The sequence below is a fragment of the Antennarius striatus genome, chromosome 6 (genome assembly GCF_040054535.1).
Source record: "Antennarius striatus isolate MH-2024 chromosome 6, ASM4005453v1, whole genome shotgun sequence".
NCBI lineage: Eukaryota > Metazoa > Chordata > Actinopteri > Lophiiformes > Antennariidae > Antennarius > Antennarius striatus.
In genome coordinates this window covers 25165137-25188606 of record NC_090781.1, presented here as the reverse complement: position 1 = coordinate 25188606, position 23470 = coordinate 25165137, and the positions used below count along the sequence as shown (strand labels likewise).

The 23470-nt window shown below is 43.1% G+C and overlaps 1 protein-coding gene across 1 annotated transcript in view; it reads left to right on the top strand.

Annotated features, from left to right (window-relative positions):
• The window catches only part of LOC137596718 (calsyntenin-2-like), a 203498-nt gene that overhangs the window by 107907 nt on the left and 72121 nt on the right, over positions 1-23470 (top strand). The window contains exon 3 of the mRNA XM_068317436.1: positions 13443-13638. Within this exon, the coding sequence (XP_068173537.1) occupies positions 13443-13638 (196 nt within the window). The remainder of the gene's footprint in view (positions 1-13442; positions 13639-23470) is intronic.

Here is a 23470-nt window from a genome sequence, read left to right as displayed (position 1 = left end):
ATAAATATAAATAATAAATATAAATACAATGTTTATCTTAAATAAAAATTCAAAACCTAGTGACTTCGTTCAAAAGTTATTTAGTACAATAACCTAATTTGTTCAAAATATAACAAGTTAGTTATTTCAAAACTAGTTACAGTAATTTAAAAACCAAAAAAAAATTAGTTCAAAACCTAGTTAGGTTAGTTAGTTCAAAAACCTAGTTGGCTAGTCACAAAAAAACACGGGTGTGCCGAAGCCTATCCCAACTCACTACGGGGAGAGGCGGGGTACACTCCAGAGACGTCAACAAACTGCACAAAAAGGAATGGAATATGGAATTTTCTTGCTGTGAGGCGACGACGCTGCCCTGCTGCCCCACCTTGGTTTAAATCAATAGCATCAATTATATTCTTGCTTTTTTCTTCAATGAACTTGAAGAAAAAATATTTCCTGTTGAATTTGGAAAGAACACATAAAACCAACTTGTGCTACCTACACAGTGTACAGCGGAAGCTAGTGGACAAAGCTAGTCAGCAAATGAGATTATCTGTATAAATTGTTGAGGTATAAAAACCTGAAATCTCTGAGTAACACACAAAGTTTCTTTTTCTAAACACCTCATTTCCTGACAGCAGTTGTGTTGTTTTAAACATTAATGGAGGTTTCCTGGTACGGTGGTTAAATGACCATCATTTGCCCCACTAGGCCCTCTGTCATCCAGGACAGATGTGTGTTCTGTGTTATTTGGTGGGAAGATGTGACCGCACGAGTGTGTGTGTGTGTGTGTGTGTGTGTGTGTGTGTGTGTGTGTGTGTGTGTGTGTGTGTGTGTGTGTGTGTGTGTGTGTGTAATAGTCACATCCAGAGCTGCATTATGGGAATAATGCTGGTTTCATGAGCCATGTTGGATTAAAACGTTCTGAGGACTAAATTGCCCAATACAGCCCAGCGGCTTAAAGGCTGCCAGTGTTGTTCCAGGTGGGCCTTAAGTGAAGGACTCAATTACACCGAAGCAGGAAGATGATATAAGAACTTTATTCAGGAAAAATCTGGTGCAGGAATACATCGAGATACGAGTTCTCTGAGATACAAGTTGTAGCTCTGTCCGTATTTTTGTTCACCATACGAGCAAATATCCCAGATAAGAGGTGTGCTTCAGGACTCCACCACGTGTTGTTGGATGGATACATCAGCGAGATCGCATCTCGTTCTTTACCGCGTGTTGGCGGATGGATACATCAGCGAGATCGCATCTCGTTCTTTACCGCGTGTTGGCGGATGGATACATCAACGAGACCGCATCTCGTTCTTTACTGAGTGTTGGTGGGTGGATACACCAGCGAGACTGCATCTCGTTCTTTACCACATGTTGGTGGATGAATACATCAGTGAGACCGCATCTCGTTCTTTACCGCATGTTGGCGGACGGATACATCAGCGGGACCGCGTGTCGTTCTTTACCGCGCGTTGGTGGATGGATACAACATCAGTGAGACGCATCTCGTTCTTTACCACGTGTTGATGGGATATACAGTGTGTATGTATGTATATATATAATTGTTAGCTTATGTGACATAAACTACGTTTAACAAATAAATTTGCGTTTCCAGAGAAAAACCAACCAATGCCATTACCACAAAAACATAGTATTTTCACTACTATCTGAACATGTCATTAGACTAATCGTGTCCGTGTCACTGAATTAAACTTTTCCTGCCTGCTCAGCACTTTTCTGGCCCTCAGTCTCATCCAGATCCCCACTGATAATCAAAGATCTTGTAAAGACGAGCAGCGGCTTGTTGACCCCGTGATCCGTCAAGAGAATGTACTTTAATCACACGCCAAGAGTAGTGACGGAAAAAAGGCCAAGTTTGATCACCTTTGACCCTGTGTTGCTTTGAATTGTGGGTATATCCTGTGTGACCTCGGCGTCCCGGCGTGTGATCTGAGCTGATCAGGATCAGGAGCAGCAGCAGGCGGACGTTCTGATTCGCTGGCGCTTTGAGAAGGAAGCTGGTCGGCGGTGACAGACAGTCAACCTTTATTCCCGGGGTTGTTTTTCCTTTCACGAAACGAGCGCTCCACTTTTTTTGTTGAACTGAAAGCGTTGTTGACCGTCTGCCGTCTGTTTGCTTGACACGCCGCCGCTGTAACGTCCTCACTGCTCATACCTGGTTAAACAGGAACACACAGCAGTAATTCTGACGCAAGGTCAGAGAACAGGAAGACGGAGCGGTGTGGAGGGCGAATGAAGGAGCGGCGGGCACAAATGGCACCGATGACAGACGCTTAATAAGAGGCGGGATGTGAGAGACGGGAATAAATGAGAGGAATAAATGATGGGAGGGGCGGGGGTGTGCTCGCACACACACACACACACACACACACACACACACACAAGCACACACACACACACACACACACACACACACACACACACACACACACACACCTGAAATTTCACCAAGAGTCGACAGGTGTAGGAAGAGCGAGAGGCCCAATCAGACAAACTTTTACTCAAACTGATTGCTCCCTTGAGATCACACACACACACACACACACACACACACACACACACACACACACACACACACACACACACACACACACACACACACACACACACACACACACACACACACACACACACACACACACACACCTGTAGTAACACAGGTGTAGACAGACAGTCTTTGGGGGTATTTTCAGGATGTAGATTTTTTTTTTTCCCCTACATGATCTCTCATGTTTCATTCTCACCTCATCACCTTGTACATCACAGCTGTCCACACACACACACACACACACACACACACACACACACACACACACACACACACACACACACACACACACACACACACACACACATACATTTTTTTGGCAAACGCTGCCCTACCTTCACACTTCAAGGTCTCTGGCCCAATTTGAACATTATCAGTGAGCGATGGTGGTCCAGCGGTGCCAAAGGAGGCGGCTGGAAAAAGTAATTTTTCACATCACGCCATGATGTGAACTTCTGACCAATGAGAGTTGAGGAAGCATCAAAGCCTTTAAGCGTTTTTGAGAAAACAAAACCCGTCTGACTGCTGCTGGAATTCACCTGACAAGCAAACAAAGACTGAAATGAAATGTATTGTGTATCGATTGCTTGCAGAAATAAACAACAACAATCAGAATAATTAAAAAGATGATAATTAAATAATTAGGCTTTGATGAAGACATTGAAATCACTGATTTCTGTTTTATAATAAAGGAGGGATCCACTTATTGTGCAGATTAGAATGAGTCACAAGTCGCGACAATAAGCCTGATGACATTAGCATCTGTTTGATTGGGCTTTTTAATTAACTTTAAATTCAAAAGCCTGATTTAATTAATAACAGTGTGATGTTTTAATGATGGGAGGAAGTGTGAGCTGCGTCATGCATAATGTCAGAGGCGCGTTTTTGAAGTTTGATCCATGGAAGGAAACGTTTTGGGATCCATGACCGCTGCTGCTTCCATCAGATCTTTGTGTTTTTCTTTCAGATTATTTTTATATTTGTCTCTTGTGAGCAACGGGAAGCAAAATAATTATAATTTTTTTTTTTTTTAGCTTTAATTAACTGTGTTTTCAACAATATCAAATAATCCAAGCACAAATAAATTGTGCTGCTATTGTTTGTTTGGAAACGTTTGCATTAAAAATGTTTTATTCTAAGGTGGAAATTTAAAAAAATGGTTATATTTGGTAAACAGAAATAAAAGAAATAGAAGCCACTGACCGGGTTTTTAGTGCTTTATCATCAATGTCCCCATAAATAACTTTTAATATTAGTGAGTGATCACGATCACAGTTTAGAGAAACCTCCATGTTTTGTTGGTTTATTCCACAGCACACACTGGAATCTGTCTGATTTACGTTTACCTGACAAATATGGGTGGAAAAAATGTCATCATTAAGGTAAAAACAAAAATGTGACGACAGACAAGTACATGTTAACCTCGGCTTGTGTCGTTTTGTGTTACATTCTTCTCGATTATACGTCGTTTATTTAAAAAAAAACCCCACACAAAAACAATAAAAATCAAGTTGCGTCATTTTACACCACTTGACGTCTGTCCACCATAAATATCGCAATCATAAAATCACTAATAAACCATTAAAAGCACATGATATCATGTTACTGTACAATAAATCAGAATAAAACATATATCATATTATTATCCCGTAGCAACCCCCGTGACCCACAATGAGGAAGAAGCAGCTGAAGACGAAATGGAGACTTTTCTTTCTGTGCTATATTAAAAAATAAAATGTAATTGTCAGCTTAAAATAGATTCATATTAACTAAATATTATTAAAATACATTCATTAATAAAGTTTAATCTCCTGGGAATAAACAAGTCGTTGTCGAGGGCGACCAACGGACTCAGAGACAAACTGTTCTCTGTGGTTATCCTCAGACTGTGTCCACACCTGGTGTCAGTGTGTTCTCTTGCTCTTGCCCCCCTTGCCCCCTGAAGGTAAACAGCGCCGGCAGCGCCGGTGGGGGCGGCTCCTGAGACCGTCGTCGTTCACAGTGAGCTCATCCATCCTGGGCTCTCACGGTGCCATCAGCCTAATGCTGTCATTAAGCGTGAGCTTCTGGAGAGGCTGATGTAACCGATAGCGATTTACATACAAATACACCAGAGACATGGGGGCCGCGGTGAGGCGGCATTAACATTTTCATGTTGTTTCCCTCTCAACTCCCCTAATAGAGCCAAAACAAGATTAGCATACGTTTTGTGTTGTTTTCAGTGGGTAAATGATTCCTCTATGGTTCCATAATGACCCTATGAATGTACTTTAAAGTATGCACTGCTAACCCTGTTTTCTGTTGCACTTGCAAAACACAACTCAGTATCCGTTTCGAACTGTTCTGTTGTTCTGTGCACAGATGACTTTCATCCTGGATGCTGTGGTCAAAGCTTTATGTCCTGATGTTTGCTCTGGTCCAGGATTGGTTGAATCCTGGACCATCTGGAGCCACATCCATGGTGTGTTTGGAACCAAGCCTGTAACACTCACGGGTGATGATGGGCAGCTGGGATCAGTGGCATGTGATGTGATGATCGATAGGTCAATGGACGGGCCAAAACCCACCGCAGTCGGGCTTCACAATAACAGAATGGTTTGATTTCATCACATGCAGCAGAACCTCGAGATACGAGTGTAATCCGTTTACAGTCTTAACTCGAGATACGAGTGTAATCCCGTTCACAGTCCCACCTTGAAATATGACTTTATTCCATTTAGAGTCGTACCTCGACATACGAGTTTAATCCGTTTCGTCGTAACTCTTGAGGAGTTTACTCAGTTTACAGTAGTACCTCGAGATACGAGTTTACAGTAATCCGTTTACAGTCGTAACATTTTTAAATTTAAATTTTTTTTTAAATTTTATATACTGTTTTGATCCCCGAAGGGAAATTAAGAACGCACACTCTAGCTACTGATTCAAACGCATGCATATATATATTAGTGTGTACAGGCCCCTGTAGCACACACACATACACAAGGGGGCCTGTAGGCATGCAGGGGAGGTAGAGTGGCAGGCAGCTCCATCTTGGTGCGCCTTAAATGAGCAATTTTGTAAAGGGGACGGCACCTTGCTCAAGGGCGCCTCGGCAGTGCTCCAGAGGTGAGCTGACACCTCCCACTGTCAGCTCACCTCCGGGTATTTTTTTTGGGCGGGAGCGGGAATCGAACCGCCGATCTTGAAATCATAGGACGATCCGCTCTACCGCCTGCTTTACCACTGAGCCACTGCCGCCCCCATGAGCCACTGCCGCCCCCATTTCCCCATTTAAAATAACTTAAAGCATTTTAATCTTCTCCAGCCTTGCAAAAAGCCCCAAAACATATTTTTTATCAAACAATAGATGTGCAGACTTTACCCGTGTATAATTAATTATATATACAGTAAGTTACGTAAACAATACTAAGGAATGAAAAGAAACACGAATATCACAAGAATGCACGAGCTCAAAACACTTGTATCTCCAGGTTCTACTGTATCACAGCAAAAAGCACACAGATATGTCCACATATTGGTTTCGATGAGCTCACCGGCTTCTGTCCACTTATGTTTTGATGTTTTCAACATCAAATGAAACTCCAAAATAAGTTGTTTGTCCATGCAGCTGAAGAACACAACAGCTCTGTGTGATCCGACGGCCTATCAGCAGGACAGCATCATTTATCCGAGCCTTCTGCGGATGGTGGACGCTGCTGTCAAATGAAAATAGTTTCTGATGTGACAAATGTGCAGCTGGGGCCCAGCTGGTTTCATTTAGGGATGGATCGTGTCACAGGGAGACTGCGTCATTTGATTCTCACTGGATATAAAACTTCAAAAGCTTTTTTCTAATACATAAAAGCTTGAATTCATTGGAATGGTTCCATAACACACACACTGCACCGTATTCATCTCAGTCTTTTTACAATGCAGCTCCCACTGCCCTCCACAGTGCTGGTGAATAATTCCCAGATTAAATAGAACCTGGAGATACAAGCTGCTCGACATATGAGTTATTTGAGATACAAACTTTGACTGAACTGCGTTAAATTAAATGATATCTGTTTTTCGGGCTACGTCTACATTTAGAATAAGTTGTGATGAAGCCCCTGTTTAGACTCCTTCTGCCCTGCGTGACCCCACCCCACCCCCACCTGTCTTAATACAGTTCGGTTCACAACCCCATCAGTGGTCAAAGCGGGTATCAGAGAGGTGCTGGTTTTTGTTTCACTGTGGAGCTCCGCTGCACTGAGGATACCCTCAGGGGCATTAATGGGGGTCATAAACTCTGTTACGGATATTTGAACACATTGAACTCTAACTGGCCTTGCTCAGTCAAGGACACATGCTCTCTCCTGGCAACATTTCCATGAACAGAATTGGAAATTGAAAACTATTGATTCCTCCTCTGCCTTAGTGCAATTGCTTTTGTATTTTATTAAGGCTTAGCAGTTCCTCCCCTTGACGTATTTCTTTGCGTGTCGCTAATTCTAAGTCACAAAAAGCTAATTTTCTTTTGTCCTAATTACTTTTTTGTGTGACACATTGTCATTGTTTTTGTATTATGTGGGGGTCAGAAAGTTATCAGGTTTGAACTAAGTTAAATTGCACAAAATCACACATGTAATGCAGCAACAATGCGCAAAGTAACTAAGGGAATAATCTGTAATCCCGGCTTGGATTTAGTATAAATGATGTAAATCCAGTCATTGTGAACACTGGACCTTCACTGGTGACAGACAGCGATGTGTTCTTATATCTCTGAGGGGTATAAAGACAGCTTTAAATGGTAAGCTGAAGCTTAGACTGCTTTCAAATGCCTAAAATTCCTAATATTATAAATTAAATTTCCCCACAAGGAGCTCTGTATGGATCTTTTTGACCTGACGTGTTCTGGAATGAACAAGAAAAGGAAAAGTCCACCAGGCTGTTACAGAGGCATCGTGTGTATTGTCACGCTGCTGCTGTGAAACGTGATTGTTCTGGGTTTTGGCTCGGTGACAAGTAGGTGTGTGTGTGTGTGTGTGTGTGTGTGTGTGTGTGTGTGTGTGTGTGTGTGTGTGTGTGTGTGTGTATAAATCACCATGAAGTCGTCGACTGATTAAACAGAGGTGTTTGCATCTCTTGCGAGGCTTTGGAGGCCAGCTGTTATTGATAGACACTTGCACAGAAGTGTTCTGGCTCGGCCCCAACTTTAGGCCAAAGTAATTGACGCGGCGCCTGCTGGGGTTCCTGATTAACTTTATTGACATACAGTTGGCATCGCTAACAGACTTTTCAAGCTGCTAAGACAAAATAGCATTGATGTTTTCAAGATCCAGATCACCGCTGCCCAGCAAAACGCCTGGAGAGAAGAGATGTAGAACCCTAAACATGTCGATTTGGGCTAAAAGCTTCAACCGTTTGTGCTTCTCTGAACACCACCAGGTAAATAAAGCAGAACCACAGAAGAAGAAGAATGGAAACAAGTCCACGATTCTTGAAATTCTGTGCCTCTTGCTGGCTTTATTAGTCATGGGTGGTAACAGACGGCGTCTGAGGACTTAACCTTCACAATGGCACCACATCCATCTTGGCTTGGTCCATGAATATTTGACAAAAAGCCAAACAAAGAGGAATAAATAAGTGGAATCACGGTGTGTGTCAGACATTGTGCAGCCCCTGGAGCGTTGAGGCTTGATTGTCATTAACTTATAATAAGACATACTGTAAATAGACTCGGTGAAATTGAATGTATGGATGGGGTTTAGCTGGGATTTAGTCAAATCCTTCAAATTTTATTGACTCAACGGAAAGAATGTCTGCACAGTGAAAAGCTTTGAATAAAAAGCTCAACACTGTCAGATAACGGATAATTGGAGCTAAAATATCACATATCTGGTACATATAATAACTTTAATGTGTTTCCAGCATCCTTGGATGGAAGTCAATGAAATCCCCCCCTACGTTTGCTGATCCATCTGATCCAGGTTAATAAAGATAACCCTGTCTCACGTTAGTTTGCGTTCTTTGGATTTGCACCAATATTTTATGGATTTGTTTCCATCTATCATGGAGGTCCATCTATTTTTATTTTTATTTTGCATAAACAAGCAGATGAGAGCATCACCTCCCCTCACGAACCGTTTCCAGGGGTCACCTCGAAGCTCAGCGCCCCCCTGGTCCACCCAGACCTCCACCTTCGACTCCGGCTTGCACTCACAGAGGGGGGGTGTGTTCGCTGTGTTAAAACACAGTGGGACGCCATTAACTCTGTGAGAGGAGCCCTTAATGTAATTAACAGCGAGGCGAGGGAGGGGGGAGTTGGCGTGCACACGTCACACAAACACACTCCTTACCGCTCGAAACCCCCGTTGAGGAAGTGTGCTTTAATTAAAAAGCCCCGATTCGACACACACACACACACACACCCACTTGTCCATAAACACCACTCCAGGTTTCATGTGTTCCGGCGAGAACATGCGAGCTCGATTAGCATTAATCCTTATCAGCAGAATGGATAGCTCCTCAGTTGTGGGTTTTTTTTCCTCGCCTGGCTAATTTCATGAAGTGCAATTACAGCATGTTCAATTCCAGTCCTCTACAGAATTATGAGTCTATCTCTGCACTGCAGCCGAGGGTGGAAATGCTTGAGAGCGAGTGCGTGTTGACCAAAATGAGATGGACAACTGAAGAGTTGTGCAGGTGAACAACAAAACTGATTATTTCCTGCCAAAATACAAATTGGAAAAGCGGCTGAAACGGGGAAAGTGTGACTCTCGGTTACCCCAAAAATGGGGATGAAAATATTGAGATAATTTGGGCGCAAACATTTTGTTGCCAGCAGACTGATGCCGGGTTCACAATGTGCTCAGTGACAATGTGAAATCCAGTAATCGGGTTTCCTTGCCGTCTATGTGCGGTGTGTTCCAGCAGTAGGAGGATGAAAGGCATGTCAGCTCTGATTAGAGCCGTGGAACTGGCACCGTTTGAATGAAGCGAGTGTGTGTTTGTGCTTTGGTCACTCTCCAGTAGGGGGGTTGAAGCTGCCCTAAGGCGGTGGCCACCGTCCCATCATTCCCAGCTCCTCCTTTCATCTGCCTTCATATCTCTCTTTTCCTCACCTTCCACTCGGCGGGGGCGACTGTTTCCCCCCCACCGTTCGCTCGAAACGCTCGGTAAACAGCTGCATATCTGCACACTTATACGTGAGGACGGCTTTCCGGCATGTGTGCATATTTGAATGCAGGCAGTTCATCAGCATTGCTCTGTCAGCTTTGATAATAACTTGGGGCCCCGAGGCACTGTGGCCTCCAATACTTTGTCACACTCCTCAAGCTCTGCAAACACGGGGCCACCGCTGCCAGTAAAGCATCTCTGCCTTCGCTGATAATGAGCTCTGTGTCCTCAAAGATAGTCTGCTGCAGACGGGCGCCAGATTCCCTTGAGGTGTGGAGTGCTGCATGACTTCTGACACCAGCAGAACAGTCGTGAGCAACACCGACGGTTGCAGGAAGTCATTAATTGTGACTTGAGTAAATGAAAATGCAATGATGCCCAAAGGGGAGATGGGTAATCACAGCGACGGAGAATAAGGTGGAGGTGAGAGGGAGACAAACGCAGACGACGACAGAGTGGTAACAAAGGTTGGGATTAAAGTAGAGGCTAGAATGGGTGGAGGAGAGGCACAGGTGTCTGATAGGACAGAATGAAGGGCAAAGTCTAGCAGACAGTGGTGAGGACTAGAGACAGCAGTGAGGACAGCCATGGTGGACGGATTAGAGACAGTGGTGAGGATTAGAGACAATGGTGAGGATTAGAGACAGTGATGAGGATTAGGGACAGTGGTGAGGATTAGGGACAGTGGTGAGGATTAGGGACAGTGGTGAGGATTAGAGACAGTGGTGAGGATTAGAGACAGTGGTGAGGATTAGAGACAGTGGTGAGGATTAGAGACAGTGGTGAGGATTAGAGACAGTGGTGAGGATTAGAGACAGTGGTGAGGATTAGAGACAGTGGTGAGGATTAGAGACAGTGGTGAGGCCATTCTTGAGTGACAAATAGTTCATGAAGCTAAATAAGCAAATAATCTAGCAGATTATTTCGTTTTAGTCTATCGTTCATTATAGATAGACTAATAACGAAATGGCAGTGGGGCGTCTCCCGTCATTAGCTTGCATCCATTCATTTTGTTAAAAGGTACCCCTTCAAGAAGACAGCCCCCCTGCCACCCCAGGCTGTAAATCTACCTTCTAAAGCCCTAATGTGACACAGGGACATGTATTTAGTTAACAGTTTAGCGTAGCAATTAGCATTTGCAAGTTCCCAGCCTGTGCCAAATGCCAGCCTCCTAACATCTGTTCCCCTCCTTCCTCAGCCACCCATCCTTACCTCACCAGTCAGATGTGGAGTGGAGTAATAGGTGTGTGTATAAGAATTTTTTTTAAAAAGTGACAGACATGTTGTCTCCTGGGAATGGAGTGTTCATTATAGTCTCCAAAAGTGGGAGGTTCTCTTCCCACAGTCACCTTGACCCATCTCCACGATGGGTTGTCAGGCCAACCGGCCTTGTCTGTTTCCGTGCGTCATCAGCACATCCTCAGCACCTTCCCGCTGATGGGAAGCTTCTGCCTACGCTGGTTTCATTTTTTGCTCCAGCTGTGATGGATTTTCCATTTGCCTGTCTCGTGTGACGGCGCGCCATCGGAGATTGTCGCTTCTCCCCAACTCACACGTATTTGCTCCATACCATTTCAGGATTCTGCTGTCCGCAGCATGCGTCTCTTCTCTTATAGAGGCCCATTTAGAGCTGATAAGTCATTGTTCAGGTAGTAGAGAGGGGGGAGGTCTTCACAACACGCAGACGGTGTCGCCACCCCATCACTTTCCCCACCTCTACTCGTTTTTTCTCTGCGCTTGTAGCTCCTCTGTGGGCAAAATTGTCATTGGAGAGTTCCTGCCCCTAAAGGGAGGGACGGTGACAGAGGATGGGAGAGGTGGAAGGGATTATGATAGAGAGGGTGAAAAGGAGAGAAAGGGGAAGGCGGTGGGAAATAAAGTTGCTCTTATCAGAACTTGCCAGGAGCACTGCGCGCACAAAGCTGTTGGGGAATCCAATTTAGTCTTTCCTGTTGGTTTAAGTGATATCAGTGCAATTAGCTGTCACAGGTCAGAGTGTGAGCCGGGCCAGCTAAGTGATTTCCTGGAATACCTTCAAGCGGAAGCATGAGGAATCGTCAAATCTCCAGAATAAAGTCTAGAATAAAGTGATAAAGTAACTTCCTCCTGCCTTTTTCACCGTTACTTCACGCAGTCTTTTAATAAATGTCGGCCGTTTCGTGGATTCTTTGTTTTCCTCTTGCGAACCACTCGCTCTGGTTTGAAAGAGATTTTCTTCCTCTACGTATCCCTCCACTAGGGTGACTTTGAGGTGTCGTAGTTTTTATTTGAGCTTGTATAACTCAATTTTGCTGCATGTTTTTTTTTTTTTTTTGCATGTTAGCGGGATAAACAGGAAGATTGTCCTTGGTCCCTTTTCGCAAGAGCAATTACAAATGAGAGGATGCATTAGTGGGAATAAGATCCATTTATAACTCCTAGCATGAGTTTCTGCTGCTGTGTTCTTTCTGAACCGTGGCTTCTTATACAAATTGCACTTAAGCTGGGTTATTATTCAGTGTGAACCTTTGCTTGTATTCATCACATGAAAATGGAACAGTTAAGTATCCTGTTGAATGTGGAAGAATCACCATGAAGAATTAAGCTTTGTTCTTCACCAACGAACGAAACAACCAGGTAAAGAAGAAGTAGAGCCAGTCTTGCATTAATTTTACTCCATAAGTGTGTGTTTAATTCATTTACTGGATCATGTAGGTTATAGACTAGAACCTTGAGATACGAGTTTAAGCTGTTCTGTCACTGAGCTCGAAAGTCAACCAACATGTTCCCTGTTATAGTACCTTAAATCATTTTAATCCGTTCCAGCCTCGTAAAAAAGTCCCAAATCCCCTAAATTCTAAATTATACAGTACGAGATCTGCTCTCAGCTTATGTATCCATCCGCCAATTAGCAGTGGTGATCGACTTGTATCTCAGATTTTGCTTGTATGTCGAACAAAAATAAGGACAGAGTGAGAGTGATGACTCTTATCTCAAAAAACTTGCATGACGAGCTGCTCGTATCTCAAGGTTCTACTGTTTATCGAGAACACAGTCTTCGTGTTGCTCCTCATTTCTGTCCCGGTGGATGGACTTGTTGGGTGAAATGGATCATGGGGGGTTGGTTCAGAACCAGCAGTAATGTGGTTGCCAGGAAGGAAGGGTCTGGCCCACACATCAGCCAGAATGACCTTCCTTTTTTAGAGAGTCACAGCTCAGCGCTGACGAATGATGAGGGTTAGGGTTCGGGTTGGGGGTCACACAGGTCAGACATCCCAAGAGAAGAGCCTCTGTCTAAAGGTGCCTCTGGGGGTGCTTTGTGTAATGGTTCTGATGTGACCCCAGCACCTCCCTTTGGAGGTTTTATGGTTGAGTCCAAATGGGACGAAACCTGAGGGCAGACTCAGAACTTGCTGGAGGGATTATACATCCCATCTGACCTGGGGGCACCTCTGGATGCCCCAGAGGGAGCTGGAGATGGTTGCTGGGTAGAGGGATGTTTGGAATATGGATGGATGGATGGATTAGACTTTGTGTGATATTTTGAGTGGGGACAAAGTCGTCCTGGGGAAAACATGAGCCCAACCATCTTAGCTCTTCTGTATTATAAAACTAAAAATGACCATTATTCATCATTCCTTCCCTTACAGCTGCCTTGAAACTAGAAAAAGGACTTGTGCTGCACAGACTGACATTCATTTGCACACAGTTCACCACCTGTATTCCACCTGACTGGAAGTGATTGACCTTGTCTCTCCTTTTCCTTCGTCCCTAGGGGAGATCTGTGCATTCAACATCCATGGGCTGGAGGCTCCGTTCGAGGCAGTGGTGCTGAACGGGACGTCTGGCGAGGGCCAGCTGAGGGCCCGTGGCCTGGTGGACTGTGAGCTGCAGAAAGAATACACCTTCATCATTCAGGCTCATGACTGCGGTTCCGGCCCCGGAGGCACAGAGGGCAAAAAGTCCCACAAGTGAGTGAGAAGGGTGTCATCAGCGTAGAGGAACGATTCACACAACCATCGTAAAGGGAAGGAAGGGATTTATAGGGTTGACTTTGCTCTTTTGGTTTGCCTGCACAAAAAAGAGAATAGGCTTTTAGATGTAGATGTCATTTAGAAACTGCTTTGGTTAGTTTTGTAAAACCACCTGTCAAACTCAAGGCCCGGGGGCCAATTATGTGGCCCGCGAGAGCATAAAAGATCAGAGTGTCTAAAAGTAAACAGGTCAAGTGTGCTTTGACTAAAAACTACATTTTGCACAATGTAAAAATTAAGATGGGCCTGATTATAACTTAATTATTAACTCTGACAAAAACCTTTTGGACAAAGTTGATGTCCTAATTTGTGTTTGATGTTATTTTTCTTTATTGAATGATAGTTTGATCCTTGATTGATGGAGTTCTGCAGGTTTAATAACCTGACAAATGAAAAGGATTTATGTTAGAACAGAGCAACAACTGTGCAACTGCAGTATTTGTAACTTGAGTAATTAATTAGTTAACATTAAGGGGTAGTAATATTTATTTTACATTTATTGTATAATACACTGAGTTACATTTAGCTACATTTATTAGTTACATCCGGCCCTTTGAGGACAGCCATTACACTGATGTGGCCCTCGATGAAAATGAGTTTGACACCCCTGATTTACACGCTGACTTAAACCCAAATCAGATATCAGATGTACTCCTGGTGATGTAGGGAGTTTGTCCCATTCAGATGAGCTTCAGTCTATTCCTGAGTGGCTGGAAATGAAACCGGGGGCAACCGAGGATACGGAGAAAAGAGGCTGGTAATTCTGGCCTCATCATAACTTGGCAGTGTGACAAATTTGGGGTTTAAGAACGGAACTTTCTCTTTAGAACCAGGGTGTGTTGAGTTTGTGCTAGCCTACATGGGGGAAATCCATGGGAGAAAAGCCACTGTGTCGATAGAAAGACTCGTCCAATATTTTTTTTTTTTTAGATGATTATACACTTAAGAAAATATAACTATGAATATTCATTCCCACTCATGAAAATAGATCCCTCTAAATCAGAGCAGATTCGCACCAGATCCGGTGCAAACAGCATCTGTCAGAGACGTTCTCATTCCGGTTCTGTGGATGGATCAACAGGAAACAAGCTGACAGTCCATTTAATAGCTATTAAGAAAAGGGCAAGCAGACTGCCAGGTGTGCGTTCTTCAGATTCATCAAACAGCTACTCCAGCTCAGATGCTTTTTAGATTCTCATTTATACGCAGTGGATGTTGCCTTCATGTTAAATTTTACTCAAATAGCTCCCGACTGCAGCTGGACTCCAGATTCCTACCTGACAAGCAATCATTCCAGCAGAGCCTCGGCTCAACACACACGTCCTCCAGCAGCAGGCGACTGGTTTAAAGATGTCAAATGACAAACACTATTTAGAGCATTTGTTAGCTTTCCTGGAAACTGCCTTCTGAATGGAAATAATGCCTCTCGCACAACGAAGCGGCTCATCGTCCCTCACCTGTCTCACCTTCATCTCAGCGGAGTGGAGTTATATACGTGCAGACATGAATACAGGTAAACCTCGTCTAATGTCGTAAACTGAGGTTTATCTGTACACACGCTGTATACACATTACACCCAGGCTACTAACAAGTGTTTCTAAAGCCATTATTGGAAGTAGGTATGGTATAACTTGGGTTTACACTATGTTGCCGTGTGTGTGTTGTGGTTGAGTTGATTCCAATAGCAAAAAAAAAAAAAAGTGTGACGGATCGAAGCTAATATTTTTATGCTGTCGATTCAGTTTTATATCCCCTTTAATACCCCAGAATCCTGTTATGTCACACTATTACGTTCTACCATCGTAATTCACTGCCCTGCTGTAACACACACACGCACACACACACAGTGAATTTGGGGACAGTGTGGATGACCCGTCCATTCACGAGGGAGTCTCAAGCGATGAGCCTGTGGCTGCATCGCTCCGATTTGTACAGAAGCTACCAGAGGAGAGGAAGAAGGAGGAGAACCGGCGCCGGAGGCTCTGCTCAAATTACACGACATGTCAACAACAAAGAAGGAGGGGAGTCAAAAAGATTTGGAGCTGAAGTCGACAGAGGTGATCCGGAGTGACGCGAGATGAGTTTACAGTCACTCTATTCACTTTTATTCCCCTCACTGACGGCTGTCCCCGTTCTCACTCCATTTTTATTAATGCTCTCAAAAGAGAGGTCATTTAAGGAAACGCCGGTCCCTCTGTCCATCAGTACGTAAGGGGATGGAGTTTAGAGTCTATGGTCTGCTTATTCTGAAAGAATAGTTTATTTAATTAGAAAAAATACTTTATTTTATACATACATCTTGTACATCTACATCTACATCTTGATGCTTGACTTTTTGACTGTTTTCACCTAAAGTAGAACCTCGAGATACGAGCTGCTCGACATACGGGTCATTTGAGATACGAGTCGTCGCTGTGTTCATGTTTTTGTTCAACATACAAGCAAAATGCGAGATCATGCTTCAGAACATCACCACGTGTTGGTGGATGGATATGACATCAGTGAGACCGTATCTCGTTCTTAACCACGTGTTGGTGGATGGATACGGCATCGGCGAGGCCGGATCTCGTTCTTTACCACATGTTGGTGGATGGATACGACATCGGCGAGGCCGGATCTCGTTCTTTACCACGTGTTGGTGGATGGATACATCAGTGAGACCGGATCTCGTTCTCGTTGGTGGAGTAAAGACGTAGCTCGTGTGTTCTCGTGACTTTTGTGTTTCTTTACATTCTTTATGTAACTGTTTATGTAACTTATATATAATTAATTACACACAGGTAAAGTCTGCATGTCTATTGGTTGATAAAAATGTTTGTTTTTCCTTAATTTAAGGAGTTTTGGGCTTTTGATCAAGGCTACAACGGATTAAAATGATTTTAGTTATTTCAAGCAGGGAAATGTTTGATTTATGAGTTCAGTCACGGAACGGATTAAACTCGTATCTCCAGGTCCTACTTTACTTGTAGAATTCACAAGTATGTCAGCGTGCTATAGTGGAGGAATGTCAATGTTACACCATCTCAGTGTGAAACTAATGAAAGGTTGTCACTTGTTTAAGCGTTGCATATTGTAACAACCAAAACACACAGCAGCTGCGTTTAAAGCCTTATATTAATAGTTGGTCAGGTGAAGACTCCAACTGTAGTTCAACTGAATGGAAAAACTGGCATTCATTTAAGTTTGTCAGCAAATTATACAAACACATAAGACAATTTGACTGTTGGAGAAAAGATCCTCCATTAGTGAGGGACCAGAATAATAATAATTATGATGACTGAGTTCATGCCCTGAGATGGGGGGGGCCATAATGGACACTTGGCAACCACAACTTGTCCATCTGATGTAATAAATGTGACATGGGCAGGAAGGGCTCTCACCCTTGTCTCAATCTTGTCCAAAGAGATTTATTTTAACACTTCTGGGTCTTTATTCTCTTAATTTTTTGGACACTTGGAAGCTTTTTGGCCGCTTTCCACCCAAGAGCAGCGCCAAAGGCCACCCTGCTCTCATTTCATCTTTCATGAAGGGTAATGAAATCTTGTTATTTTACTAATCATTTTATTAACTGCGAAAAATGAGAAATTACGTTAAGGTTTGATTTTTTTTTAAATTTTAAATCCTGGTTTTTAAATGAAACAGCCACTCACGTCTTTCAACTCATTTTGTAAGTGAATGTCTTCTGTTTTTGATCTCATCTGTCAACTGAATTTTATCTCGAAATTCTCAGCATTGCTTTGGAAACAGTACTTTACCCTTTATCAAACCCTTCTGTCTGTATTTAAGATTCTTTCCCAGCTTTCCCTTTTTATGCATTTTAATGCATTTAATGGACTTCTCTAGGATTTTTGGAGCTGCGTTTTAGACTTTGACAAACACGTCATCCTGCAAAGCAAGCAAAGCGCTGCACACCTCCAGCCTCAGCGACCTTGAGTAACGCCAAACTGACATTAATGATTTCCCTTTCCGGAGGCGAGAGCATTAATATAGCCTCGTACACATTTGATGGCTCCGAATCACTTTGCTTCTTTTGCCCTTTGAGATATTTTACTTTGGCTGCCTGTTGAAGCTTTAATCACTTGTCAGCAAAGCTGCGAAGCTCAAACAAATTCACCTTAAACTCCTTGAGACCGTTTCTGCTCAGGTCAGCTTTAAATGAAATATAAATTAATTACAGCGCTGCAGAGCCGACCTCTGTCAAATTAACAATTGGTACTGAACTGTGAAGCCTTTTCAGCTGCTGTCATAAAGAGTTACAAATGTGATAAATGTGCATTTTGTGCTTTTTCTAATGGTTTTAACACAATAGTGATTCAGCCTGGACACTAATGAGATTTAATTAGCGTCGAGCACGGAGGGACTTATTGAAGAATGATGTGCAGGACATCAGTAATTACAAGCAAACTATTAACAAAGGAAAGTGTTATGATGCCTGTGTGCAGGGTGTTTGTGTGTTTGACTGACAGGAGGATTACAACCGTATGTCATGTCACCATTATTCATGTTCTTTCTGTCTCTGAATGAAGAAGCATTTGTACTGTTTGTTCACAACCACAGAACTTTCTCATAGAGATTGATATTCAGTCTTTTGTGCTCTGATTGGGTGAAATCGGATGAAACGGTGGTCGTATATAAAGGTAATTTGGTGTCCAGGAGGGTGATTGGAAGGAAGTTTCTCTTTCCATGTGTTCTTTCTACTTTTTTGGCCATAAAATCCATCGGATGCGTTTTTTCTCCTGGCAGTTTGAGGTGGAGCTCGCTCAAACCCCGTCTTTCTTTCATTCCCTTTCAAATGTTAGTGGCTTGTCGGTTTGTAGTTTGCTATTAGTCTGCTGCAGTTGGTTTATTGAAACATTTTTGTGCACTAATTGCAAAGTGTCTGGCACACGCATCCACTTTAACATGAAACACGATTCATCAAAAGTCAGGTGGACAAGAAAAGACTTGGTTGGCACTGCATGCTGCATAATTCCCACGTAGGATCGTCTCACTTTCTGTGCTTCGTGCGTAAAGAAAATATTTTAAAAAAAACATTCATTTTATTCTCCTCCATCATCACAGCTCAGAAAAAAATAGGCTTTTGATAATGGAAATCAAAGAAAAACCTACATTTTGTTATTTTCTTTTCTTTGCAAGATATATGCCCGTTTTTGAATATAAAGATTTTAAACTAATTTAAAAATTAACTTAATATTTGATTGTTGTTTAAATTGGTCTCCCAATCATAAATCAGCACTTTAATTCAGGTAAACCTCAATTTATGTCGTCAACTAGTTCCAGGAGGAAAGGAAAAAATGTCAACTGAATTTGCACACACACACACACACACACACACACACACACACACACACACACACATTTACCCAAGTCCGTGCAGCCGCACTTTCACACAAAAAGTGTTCAGTCCTTACAATAGTTATTACAGTCATCATTAGTGAATATTAGGGGCCTGGATGTTCTAAACACACTGCAGTACGGAGTGGCTAATTATCTCAAGCTGAAGGACACACACACACACACACACACACACACACACACACACACACACACACACACACACACACACACACACACACACTTACAAATACCTAATGCTGAGTCAAATTCACACTGATATACCTACATTTACATATAAATAAGACAAATACCCCAGCTGGGCATAGATAGGCTGATTGTGCATACAAGCATGGAGACAGTTTTGACTTCACATTAATAAAAAAAAGTCTCTCCCTCATGAGTGAAGAAGTGGGCCAAGAACTGAGTCTTGTTAGCATAAGCCGCTGATATAAATTCCTGCAGAGAGCCGACCAGGGGACTCACACACACACACACACACACACACACACACACACACACACACACACACACACACACACACACACACACACACACACACACACACAGCTCAGGCCTTGTCATTGTGCCGGTGCTTTACTCTACCAAGAATCTTCAACTTCACGCCTGTCACACTTGATGCTAATATGAGTGAAACCTCATTCTGTCAAAACCTGTTAGTTGACGTGAGTATTATCGCTTGGCAAAAAAACAAAACAAATAAAAACCCGTCGTAGGAATGTGTTGTTTATCGTCAGAGAGCGGGATGTAATCGGAGAGTATAGTCTTCATGTTTCAATTAGGAACCGCACCATCTGGGCTTGTCGGCTTCGGTTAAAAGACAAAAGAAAGCGACGCTCCGTTCCCATCCCACGTTCAAGGGGACAATCAGGCTCACAAGTTTCTCAGGTGGCTTTGAGTTAATGGAAATTAATGAATAAACTGTGCTGAGTAGCTCTCAAAGAAAGAAAAAAAAATCTCTTTTTCTAAATACAAGCACACCTTGGTTTTCGAACGCTTTAGACATCGAACTAAATCGGAATTCGACCCAAAAAATTCTGAATTTTTTTGTCTTAGAAGTCGAACAAAATTTGGAAGTCGAACGCCATCTCGAATGACCACAAAGGTAAAAATTATTATGTTTATTGTTCTTCTTCTTTAACTGTAATGTGCTTTTTATTTTAGTTTACTGTATTCACTAATTTTTCACTTGATCTGCGTTCCATTGCCTATGGTACGAGTTACAGTACCGTAAACTTCTGTCCAAAAGACGACGGTAACTCGTACCTTAGGCTAACCTGATTATGTCCATGTTTTTTCTTTCTTTTTCATTTCTTTGATAAGTTTCATTACTATACAATTTGATACGTAAATGACATTATGAAATAACATTATGTTGAAAAAAGGTAGTTTTTCTAGCGTCTTGGAACGGATTAAGACCTTTAATCCAGTGTGCCTTACACATGAAAATAGTTTAAATGGTCCCATTCATTGAAGGTAGGTCTTATAGTGTAGAAAACACTGCCCAGCTCTCGTCTCCTCTCCTATATGTTTCCATTGTCCGAGCCGTTCTCCAGCGACGTGAGCCGTGCTATCTGTTGTGAATGAGGCGTGATCTAGACATGAAGCTTAACACGGAACTGGATTAGCATACTGTACATTATAATCTCTCTCTCAACTGAGACTACATGGCCTCCTGTGCTGGCGCCGCCGCCGCGGGGTTCCCGTCTGGAAGGAAGTGGGATTTCCTGGTATATTAATGAGATTCCTATCTGTGTCATCCTGGGCATTCGCTCACATTGGCACCGTTGTTTATTTCAATCCCAGTCTTATACGGGGAAACTGACGATTCAGCCTCTCGGCTAATTCTCAACAGAGATTAATTGAGTCATTTGCTTTTGTGTTGGATGTGAGAGTGTGTGTGTGTGTGTGTGTGTGTGTGTGTGTGTGTGTGTGTGTGTGTGTGTGTGTGTGTGTGTGTGTGTGTGTGTCTGCATGGGAGGAATTTAATAATGACTATCTGCATGGCGATGTTGAGGCTAATAATGAATGTGGATAATGATGAAGTAGATTGAGTGCGGTATTAAACTGGCTTTAACATGTATGGAGCTTGCGTTTGATCTCTTTATACCTGAGAGTAATTTAGTTTGAAATCACGCCTGTCGGTGGAAAACATCTCCAGTGTTTGTCGTGATCTTTATTTTCTACTAAGATATTCTTGGAAAATGACAGTCCAAGTGCATAATGAAAAGATTTTGTTTTCAAAACAAATGAATTCAAAGTTAAACGATGCAAAGAACCTTAAAGTAGAATTTAAAAAAATCCAGAAACGCATTTATAAAGATGTTGTACAGTTTTGAGGTGGAAGTGCTTTCCTGACAGATTAAACATCATGGACGTCATATAAAAAAAGAACACGTCAGTGTTAACAGCTTGTCTATGGTGGTGTCACTGCTTTTATCGCGCTGCTGATGACCTGATTGACAGCTGAGCATCATGTGACTGACTCTGACACGTCTGGGCACAACCTTGATTCGCCCCGATTCAGCAGCGGCTCCAGCGATCTGCAGTGACATCACGAGATGACAGCTACGTGTGATGTACTGGCTTCATTTGAGGGGATGGAGATACGTCCGTTTCTATAGCCGACATAATCACGCAGTTGTAACGAAGCTTCTTCAGATGCATAGCTGGATCACGGCATGGGTGTTTCTAGTCCATCGGGTCTCCCAATGTTGCTCTTCTCTCCAGCTCCGACGAAGTTGATGGCCTTGACTTCCAACAGCTGGTGATGTGACTCCAGATGTTCTCTGCTATAGTCTTGAGCACCTGGTCGTCATCAGTAATAGCACTCTCCTAGAGCTTTTGGGCAGGAACTCATTGTGTGATTGAAGGTCCCCTTTCTTGGGAATAGGGTGCATTTTGCTTGGGCTGGGGAGTACATCATAGACGGCCTGGACTAAGAACTTCATGTGATTCAGCTCTGCCCACTACAGGTCAGTCCATGAGATCTTCCTCTCCACAACTTGCTCCCAACTTGTCTCCTGGAACGCTTGCTTCCTGCATAAATAAACTCTTCTCTTCAACACTGAACAGCGAGTTTATTCTGAAATGCCAGATGATCTTGGGGTCCCCCTCTTTGGGAATCCACACTTCCTCTGCAAACCAACATTGCTGTGCTTCCCTTTTCTCCAGATGACTCAAGATCTTCCAGAGCCAGAGTTAGCAACTTGCTTGTAGACCTTGTAGGATGTTCTGCTTGGTCCTGGGGCAGACCTGGACCCTGCTTTTCTCACAACTTCCTGAACTTCTCTCAGATCGAAGCTCTGGTGGTTTTATTAGTCTTGCACAGTTTTACCCTTGGGGGTCTCTGGCGGGATCCCTAAGGGTGTCGTGGGGGTGTTTGTCGACTTCCTCCTGTAAGCAGGCCAGGTGTTTGCTTCTGTCCAAGGAGCTCTTTCATGAGGCCGAGTGGGTTGTTGATGAAGGCATCAAATTAATCACTAATGTCCAACAGTCCAATATTGATTCTATATGCTCAACTCTGATCGGTCTGCATTCTGATTTGATGAAGAGTGTATTTCACCTTTGACGTGTAAGGCTTTGTGTTCCTCTACTTTTGATAGTCTTGATCATTCTTGCAGTGGAGGACTGACTTGACTCCCTGATGACTTCCTGTGTCGCTCTGACTCATTGTGGGCATCTTTTATATTAGCTGAGGGCTGTGACAGGGAGCAATACCACAGACTCAGCTTGGCATCGCTCACTTAACATGAAAGCACACAACCACAGACACACAACCACAGACACACAACCAAAGACACACAACCAAAGACACACAACCACACACTAACATCCTATCCCTAGAAAGCCAGCCGTCTGTTTCCACCAGATGTGAGCCATCAGGAGAAAAACACACACTTACATGCAGACACACAGTTATACGTATTGACAATTATTAGATAAAGATATACATCATGTGTTTGTGAGCATGTGGATGTCATCACACACACACACACACACACACACACACGCACACACACACACACACACACACACCACACACACACAGCAGTGGTGCAAACCCCAGAGGATTGGAACATATGTCTCTCCACTGAGGAGTATGGGAAAGCAGGGGATTAATGTTTATGAGAGAACGTCTTTAATATGACAAAAACCCGGCTGGGGAGGGATTTACTGCTCACACTAGTGCTGCCATCATCTGTCAGCGCTTCTTATCACCAGCCTCACTGTTATTAGCATCCTACAAACCTCAAAGCCCAATGATTACTCATTGTCTTGTACTACTTCCTGTTCTTCTTCGGTTCCTGTGTCCAGTGTGGAGAACGTCATGAAGCAGCTTCCTACAATGACCATTGGTCAAATGATGCTATGCATTTGTTTATGTTGTGTAACAGCCATGAAAATGAACCAC